The sequence below is a fragment of the Agelaius tricolor genome, unplaced genomic scaffold, assembly GCF_023055355.1.
Source record: "Agelaius tricolor isolate 1412-34295 unplaced genomic scaffold, bAgeTri1.0.p SCAF_1, whole genome shotgun sequence".
In the NCBI taxonomy this organism is placed as follows: Eukaryota; Metazoa; Chordata; class Aves; order Passeriformes; family Icteridae; genus Agelaius; species Agelaius tricolor.
Genome location: NW_027269261.1, coordinates 25007686 through 25016909, shown reverse-complemented (window position 1 = coordinate 25016909; position 9224 = coordinate 25007686). Strand labels below are relative to the sequence as shown.

At 41.6% G+C, this 9224-nt stretch overlaps 2 protein-coding genes and 1 non-coding gene across 3 annotated transcripts in view; 1 reads left to right on the top strand and 2 right to left on the bottom strand.

Moving 5' to 3' along the window:
* Nucleotides 1–1130: 1130 nt before the first annotated feature.
* Nucleotides 1131–1224, bottom strand: TRNAI-UAU (transfer RNA isoleucine (anticodon UAU)). Its single transcript has 2 exons — nt 1187–1224; nt 1131–1166 (listed from the first exon to the last, which is right to left on the bottom strand). It is a non-coding gene; the product is annotated as a tRNA-Ile (tRNA).
* A 3844-nt stretch (nt 1225–5068) lies between these two features.
* Nucleotides 5069–9224, top strand: part of HAAO (3-hydroxyanthranilate 3,4-dioxygenase) — a 33739-nt gene continuing 29583 nt past the window's right edge. The window contains exon 1 of the mRNA XM_071427210.1: nt 5069–5148. Coding sequence (XP_071283311.1) covers nt 5069–5148 — 80 coding nt within the window. The remainder of the gene's footprint in view (nt 5149–9224) is intronic.
* Nucleotides 5682–9224, bottom strand: part of MTA3 (metastasis associated 1 family member 3) — a 228968-nt gene continuing 225425 nt past the window's right edge. Inside the window, exon 20 of the mRNA XM_071427166.1 lies at nt 5682–9171. Within this exon, the coding sequence (XP_071283267.1) occupies nt 9145–9171 (27 nt within the window). The 3' untranslated portion in view covers nt 5682–9144. The remainder of the gene's footprint in view (nt 9172–9224) is intronic.

Below are 9224 nucleotides of genomic sequence, written 5' to 3'. Positions count from 1 at the left end.
TACACAAAAACAGCCCTTTCATTTTTTAGTATTCCTAACACTTGCCCAAATACTCCTCTGTACAGACCTCAGCACTGAGACATGGATATCCTAGCATGAAGAAGAACGCATGACACTCACTGCAAGCAAAAGATTAATTTTATTTATCCTTTGATACATTACAGATGTCTCTTATTCACTTACACTTCCTTATACCACTATGGCACCAGCTTCAGGGATTACCACCTTAACATTGAAAGCTGTAAAGTTAATGCAAAATTCAGAGGGGACAAAGTGGTAGCTAAAAGACAGAAAGGATAACTAAGAGCCTTAAAGCAGCACTTCTAGGAGTTAATGCCTACAGTACAGATAAAGGGCTGATATGGGCAACAGACACATCTCTGGCTGCATGATCTCGAGGGCCTCTTTGAAGTTTTTGGTATAAATTGCACTGTGAAAGCAGCAGACCAGATCTTAACATAGAAGGGAGTTCACAAGATCGGGGCCTAAACATCCAGGAGGCGTCCTGCCTAAACATCCAGGAAGTGCCCTGCAGCCTTCTCCATTACAGAGCTGCCCTTTTCCCATGGCCCTGCTGCCTTTCTTGAGTGGTGAAATCAGAAATTATTTGAAATACTTTCCTTCCTGCTACAGTGCGTGCATTTGTTAAGCACTATACAGGCAATGAGCAGTTACAAAGACTGTCACCACCAAAGGACGCAAAGCAGAGCTATGTTATCACCATTGAGTTGCAGCAACGACACCACTCGAGCATTTCTTGCACTCTGTATGAAACAACATGGTGTTGTTTCATAATAAACTTTATTATAAAATAAACTTTATTTCCTGCAATTTCTCACTCACAAGCAGCTCTGAGGAGGAACACGTTTGTTTCTGTGCAGGGACAGGGGGCCATGAATCCTATCCCCTCCAGCAGGGACAAGTTACCGTAGGCACACACATAGGTGGCACTGAGGCACCGGCGCTCCCGGTGCGCCCCGCAGAGCCACTTCCCAGGGCGCGCTGTGCCCACTCCAGCGGGCCCACGCTGCCGCCAGAGCCGCATAATATTTCCCCGCACTTTTGTCCTTCTCCGTCCGGAGCGCCGCCAAGTCCCAAAAAAAGCCCGTTTTGCTACCCAAAAAGCTGCGTGCTCCAGGTGAGGCTCGAACTCACAACCTCGGCATTGCTCGGCTTTGTACTGCTGTATAAGTACCGCGCGCTAACCGATTGCGCCACTGGAGCCCTGACACAGTCTCGCCCCGAACAGTTTATCAAGGGCTCGCCCGGCCCCGGCGGGGGAAGTGCGGCGCATTCCCGCCTGCACCCCGCGCTGAGCGGCGGCCCGAGGCCGCCCCGGCTCCGTGCCTAGGCCGCACTACCCCGTTAGCGGCGCGGGGAAGGCATGACGGCGCTGGAGGACGCCTTACCGCTCGGGGAGGGCGGCGCCCGCGAGCAAGGCAAAGAGGCGAGCGGCGGCGGGGCCCGGACAAAGGCGTCCCGGCCCGGCCTGCACGCTGAGCGGGAGGGCAGCGGCCGTGGCGGTGCCGGCAGAGCCCGGCCCCCTCCGCCGCCGGGCGGGTGGGGCGGGCGGCCGTGGCCGGTGACGGGCGGCACCGGCGCGGCCTGAGTGCCCTCCGGCAGCCGCGGGCCGGAGCCGTCCGCAGTTTAGTGCTCTGGGGACGAGACAGACGGAGCCCGGACCCGAGGCGTGCGGAATCGAGCCTCCTGACGGCCTTCGGTAGAGGCTTGGGCCGCTGGGGCAGCGAAGTTCAGCCTCACATTCACGGGCAGCCGTGGGGCTCGGATGCACCCTCGGTCGTTCTCAGGACCAGGCCGCAGGGAAAAGTGACCAGTTACTGGCAGGGAACTAAATGTTGATATCTGTAGCATCGCCGCTGTGTGTGACACGGGGGGTGCCTGGCACTCTCAAAACAAATGTTTGTTCAACACTGCATGTGCATTGTTAAAGTGTACCTCCAGCATGGATTTATTCTGCAGTCAGATCTGTCCTACCTTACGTAGCAAAAAGATGGTAAACACAATCATCAGCAGCAGATATTTAAACCCAAAGTGTGACTCCACTACCTCTCTTCCTCCATGATCCCCATGGTCAACGAGCCAACACTTTTTGAATGGGGAGGAGGTGCTTCTCACTTGCCAAGAAAGTTTTTCCCCTATTGGTGTTATTACTGTGGGCATCACCTAAAATACATTTCCGTGATATACACCATTGACAGGTGAAGCAGCATGCAATTACTGTATGTGATCCTTGATGAAGGTGTCTGGCTTGGAGAAGAGAACTAGCAGTTCATTTCTGGAGAGAAATTTTTCATCATTTAGGTATACCTACGGCATACCAGAAAACAGCAGCAGCCTTCGTTACCCTTAACACCATTATGGTAACAAAATAGTCTATACCACACAAAGATTGCTGTGGGGAAAAAAAAGGTAGTACGGAGAATGTAGTTTAAAAAGTATACAGCCCAGTGTTAATATTTAACTTGTATTTCTTTGTTAACATATCTTGCTGCACACAAGCTTGTAAATTTCAGTCTTTAATGGGTTTGGTGATTGAGGAAGGTAGAAAAAGAGAGTAAGCGTTGTCCAAAATGCAACTTTTTCCAGTAACCCTTTTTTCCTGTACCCTCAATGCAATAAATGAATTATTTTCATGTAGCAGTTTTGTGCTTCAGTACTCTTGCACTCCTCTGGCAGGAAAAGGTTACACATGAAGTCCTTACCTTTGCATAAAAGGAAGGGAGAACAGAAACCCCAGGTGCTGGAACAGGCTTTGGTGGATGTGAAGAGCATTGTGATGCAGACTACCAAGTAAAATCTAGGCCCCAATCAGTTTCTGAGGTGTATGAGATGGATGTATTTACTTGGATGCCACAGAGACTGTAACACTAGTTCTTTGCTGTGCCTCTCCAATACCCTCCACAGAAATAGAATTTTATAACCTTCCATGCCATGCAGTTATCTGCATTTCCTAGTCCCACTATTATATGCATGAAGTGGCAATTAATTTCATTTTTCAAAACCTACTGATTTTCAGAAGGCTGCATAAAATGCTACCCCGTGATAATAGCCTCAGCCTTATATTAATGGTGAATTTTTAAGTGAACTTTTTTTCCTCCCTGAGTAGGTTTAACTGTCAGGTTTTCATACCTCATTCCTGCCACAAAATGGATTTATGAGCCTGCAACTGAGAAAGTTTTCTCTGCAGGTAATAGTACCTCGTATTCTGCCTGGTGGGAAAAAGTGGAGACTAGGGATTAGAGCAGTGGTTGTGGACAAGAAGCCCTGCAGTTAAAACTGGTACTTTAATACCATGATGAACAAGGATTGCCTCAATAAATTCCAGGATCTGTGTTTTTTTCCTGCTGTGACACTGGAGATTCTCTTGGCTTTCATGCCCAACAAATGGAGTCCTGCTCTGCAATACAAGTTACTAATGATGGGGCAGAGCTTTACAAAACCACGGTCATTAACTAGTGTCTGCCCTTCTCCAGTCCTTCCAGCCTGGGTCATAGTCCCTTAAGTGAAAGTGCATTTTAAATAAAAGCTCTCTTTCCTTCACAGCTAAGAACTGAACTGCCAGCAGCCTGCAGAACAGAAAGTACCAAAATGTACCTGTCTGTAAGTTCAAAACCAGGCCTTATGTGTTTGATGTGTGGTGGTGTCTCACCACAGCCAGAAATTGCTAGAAATTTCATATGCTACATAAGTGATGTGGTGGTGGTGTTTTGCAGTAGAATGAAAAAATAACTACTTTGGCTTTATTTCAGAGGAAATTACGGCTAGTCCCATTGTGATTGTATCAATACCGTGGAATTGTAATCCACATGGGGATCTTTTTATCCCAAAATGAATGGATTTTTTCCTGTTCTATAAATTACATAATGAGTTTAAACTAAACTGCAAAGAAGTGATAGAGACAAAGGTAAAACAGAGTCACTCTTACAAACACTTGATAAAAACACAGTATTAGTTCAGTCACACTCTGTTGCTTTCTTCTGGTGGAAAATTGCAACAGTGCAAGTTAAAGAACTCCCAGTTTTGTACTGCTCATCATGCTGAATTTTTGGGCCTATAGCTGCCCTGCTCATAAGTGCAAGCCATGGAGAATGCACCACTCACTTTTAGCCAGATCATTTTATCACCTTATACCCATACACATTCACCCACTAAGCACAGTGTAGATAAAAGTGGAAGGCTGAGATACATCAAGAGCAAAGTGCTAAGATATTGTAATGTCTTGGGATTTTTTTGTTTACCCACTCATCTCATGTGTTTGGAGTCTGTTTATAGATTTATTTATTTAAAATATTGGGGGTGGTAGGGAACAGAGCGAGCAGTTCTATAGCAACCGTGTACATCTTGAACAGCAGCTTGTGATGGAATATTGACTAATAAAGATATGGAAAGTCTGGTTCTTCTCAGTTTGTTTTTTGCCTGACAATTTGATGCACTTTCCCAAAGGGCATCACAGAATCAGGGTCAGCTCTCCACAAGCCCTGCTATAACATTGGCAGAGTGGATCAAATTAAGATGAGCATTTATGGACAGCTACTCTTGGTCTTACAAATGCAGGAGACATCTGTATTTTGGCTACTTGGCAAAAGAAGATCCCAGTATTTTCAAATAAATACACATACCATAAACATTCAGCCTTAGAATGTTGAAGGGAGGTTTCTGTATTAGATTTGAAAGGAGTGAATGCCCCATCCCAGCCTCACCTATTTTTTCTGTGTAACAAGGCCATTTTTGTAGAGGTAACGTTCACACTCCAGTTGATGCAATAAAGAGAATTAAGAAACCTCCTGTAGACAAAACCCAGTCTCCAGTAAAAATATATATTTTAAAAGCACTAGTCAATTATTAGCCAAGCTGCTGGAGCATTAGTGCTCCCTATGAAGTAACCTTTGGCTGATGGACCTGTCCCTTTTGACACTGAAGCCTGAAGACACCTCTCCTAGCAGCCAATCCCCTGAGCACTGAGGCTGGAATCACAGGCAGACTGCTCACGGAAAAAGCACTCTGCAAATTCTGATCTCTCAGGCAAAAGTTTCATAGGTGGTGGACCATGGAGCTTCTTGTGAATGTAAGAAAATGGATAGAAGAAAACAAAACTGCCTTTTTGCCACCTGTTTGCAATAAGCTTATGTAAGTAAATGAAGTTTTTGGTTTTTTTTTTACCAAGTTACTATATATACAAATTTTCCTAGCTGTAAGATGAAGCTGTAACAATGCATACATGGTAAAGATTAATAAGGAATCATAATTCCTCTCAGGCTTGCAGAGTGCTGTTCCAAAGAACAGAAAGTGAGTGAAATCTGATTTGGAATAACTCAGAAGAATCTGCAAAGATCAACTTGAATACAAGATACTTGTCTCAACTCAAAGTCACTTGTAGGCAGGGAGACTGAGTTATGAGAATTTGTGTCAGGCTCTGTGACAACAAACTCCGAGAAATCAGAGGAGATGGCATCACATCCAAAACCAAATTACAACCTGAAGTAGCTAAAGCTGCTGAGAATCATTCCAACATCACAGAGGAGCCAAAGCTGCAGGAGCAATCAAAATCAGAAGGCTATATCGCTGAAAAACGAGGAAAAAGGAAGGGCAGCAGTACCAAAGGATCAGATTTCCAGGGCATTTCCAGATCTGTCAAGGCAGGAGGCTAGGGAGCCTGAAGGGGTGGTTTACAGCCAATTATTTACAGTATTCTGAACGAGACAGCCACTATAAGGAAAAAAAGTGTGGGCATTATGCAGTTGTGTGTACACCATGCATATGCTCTGTGTCAAAGCTTGTGAACAAATTCCAATGTAAATTATCCAATGTGTCTCAAAATATTAACAAGGATTTCTTTGCAGTGAAGCTGAGGAAAAAATATTTTGTCTAAAACTCTGTATGCGGAAAGCTTTCATTAGAAAGTATTCTCTCTAAGGAGTGACATAGACCCAGGTTTTATAAAGAAATGAAAAAGCATTTTCTTTCTATAACTTTAATTAAAAGAAAACTTTCTTTACAATTTTAGTCATTAAAAAAAAAAAAAAAGCCTCATGCCCTTCCCTTAAGCACTATCTCTAATGAAAAGCTGAATGGGCAGTAATGTATCATTGACATTAATTTCCATCCACAGGGGCAAGGGTTACTTTTCAAAGCAATGGTTACAAGACAAAGAAAAGGTAAAGAGTACATAATTACTGCCATGTCTGTGTTGAAACTACAGCTGTGTGTAGAACTGAAACATTCTGAAACTTGTAGTGATTCAAGTGCTCCCATTTCTTGCATTTTCAAAATGGATTTTAGGAAGCATTTTATGAAGTATATTCATTTCTGAAGCTTACCAATGATAATGGGAAACTTTTAGTATTTTATGTATATGGAATATTCACGTGTTTCTTTCCTTATCAGTACAATGAATCTTCTTTGTGTTTACTACACTGTTCTGAATTGCTTACTAGTAGTTCTGTAAATCAAGAATGTGGCATCTATCATAGACCTCTGCCCATAAACATTTTAAGAGATTACAGTGAAACAAGTAACATTTCTTGTGATAAAAATTGCATAGTTTAAAACAAAATCAATTTTTCCAACATGGCTTTAGCCTTTGTAGAAGGAGAGTAAAACCATCTACTGCATGGATTCTGAGTCTACCACCACCTGCATCTGGTGCTACCTAAATGCTTTCAGGATTTTTCCAAAAGGCTTTAGGTGATTTTTCAAGAAGCAGCTAATAGATTTTCAACATTTTTTCAAAGGCTTGATCCTTCATGTGCTGAGTAGAGATGTATAAGGGAATCTTCTCACTGTCCTACTGCCTCATGGAAGGCAATCGCCTCAAAATTTAAGTAACTTACTTTGTTTCAAGGGAGACTTAGCAGTTAAAACTAGGTCTCACAGCAAATCAGTAGGGCTTTTGGTATCTGAAGTTATTACAGTTTTCAGGCTTTTATGACATTGTGTTCCATACATTTGAGAGGAGCACAATTTTTAAATACCTATTTGGGATTGCAACACAAAACCTCAATTCCTGAGCTGCCTATTTAGACTTTTACCAAAGTAAAGAAAATGATACATCTAATTAAATTGCAGCTCTGACATTGTATTTTAATGACACTATCTTGTAAGTTTAAATGCTTTTTAACCTCAACAACGAGCAATCAGTGCAAAATCAAACCCCTTGCCACAGCTGATTTTCACAGGTGCTTCTAAAGCTCTTCTTCTGAGTTCAGAATATGATGCTTACCAAAATGACTACAAAGTATGGTCATGGACCATCTGATTCTTTGTAGTCTTACTGTGTTTTTAAAGGGTTACCTGCTGGTATAATTTTCTTTATGGGATGAGAGGAGAAATGTAAGAGTATGGAAAACTTTATACTCCATTAATTAGGTCCTCATTCTAACAATAGTACAGTCAAGTAATTTTCACATCCCTGAAACCTTTACAATACTCTTAACTGTATTTTGGCAGTCTTAACTGAAACTTTTATTTGTTATGATACTTCATAACAATAAATAATTGTTAAATATAACAATAACAATATTTAACAATATTGTTGAATATAACAATATTTAAAGCAACTATATTAACCAGATAACTTTATTTAGCAAGGTGGGCAGACTTACCTATTGGAGTTCCTGCTCATATTTCGTAGCTGGAATCTTTTGATGGTGTCAGTATTAACATTTGTTAATGATTGAATGATTAACCCATAGCCTGTGTATTACATAAAGCCTAGGTAAATCTATGGGATAATTAATCGTAAATCTGCCAAATTAAGAAGTCAAGCAGTAATTAGCAGTATTTTCACTTTTACTTAGTGAACTAATAACAAAACTGAGTGCTTATAAAAAAAAAACAACTAACCATCTTAACAGCAGACTACAAGGTACTCACAGATTGCCTTTCTCTTATTTTATTCTTCAGGGTTAATTTTCATTTATTTCTTTAATTACTATCTGTATTGCTGCTGTTTGGGTCATCCTGCCCTTCTTTAGTAGAAGTGTTCATAAATGCAGAAGCATTGCAGTGTGCTGTCGAAAAGGAAATTTAAATCTGCATGGTACAAACAATTTGGATTTCAGTTTCTTATTTTATGATACAGATATGAAACCGAGTGCTGTAAAATATACAGCTTCCTATGGAGAGAACAGCCAATTCTAATTCTTTAGTTTTATTTGACCAACTAATTTGTCACTGTTACTTGTTAACTGCTTTACTAGTTCCCACTGTGTTGGTCATTATCATTTAAACATTCTTCACAGAAAAAGTGATAACGGTAGCAGATTGAATATGTATGTGCCACCACTCAGAACAGCCTCTCTCAATTAAGCCTTACAAGGTGCTGACACAGGGACACGTTGTTGTTGTTCCCTGTGTTTCAGGGGATCATGGCCCTGCTGGTTCCATGTTACTGCCCAGAACCTCCTCATTGTGAAGCAGAGGTTAATACACCTCAGTTCACTTGTCCAACAGCAGAAAACCAAATTTTAATTCACAGCTAACAGGCCTGATTTTGAGGGGTTTGTTAAATAAAGGAAAACCTACTACCTTACCTTTATATTATTACCTTTATATATATATATATATATATATATATAATATATAGTATATTAGTGTGAATGGACTGATAGGTAATTGGGGTGGTAGCCATTCCTTGTGATACCTGAGAGGAACTCACTGGGGCTCTTAAGAGGGGCAGAGTTAAGAAAAGGCCTGGAATCTCCTTTTCTGAAATAGCCACAACCACAATGAAGCCATTGTAATGTTATTCCAGCTTAGCAAAACCAGTATAAGCAGAACAGAAATTAGCTGGCAATTCTTACCATCAGTATCGCTGGTAATTCTAGCAGTGTGGGGGGAAAAGTATGTTTTTAGCTTTGTTAACTTTTAAGAGTTTTACCTTTACATAATCAGCTCAGGTTGAAAAGCCTCTTTTCTAGTTCCTGTCTCTTAGGTAACATTCTTTATCTTTTCAATTCAAAGCTCTTTTCACAGCTGGCAGCTATTGTTGTCCCCTTTTCATAGCTGGAGGCATTGAAACACTAGGAGGGAGGTAGTTGGCCTCAGGTCACCCAACAGGACAGTGCCAGAGCAGAGAGGTGCATCCAAGGTCTATGAGTTCTTGTACTGGCTGTTGCTTTCCACTCAACATTGTTTCATTGACTCACTGTCCTAAAAAGAATTAAAAATAATAAATGAAATAAAGAACATCATGAACAGAAGAA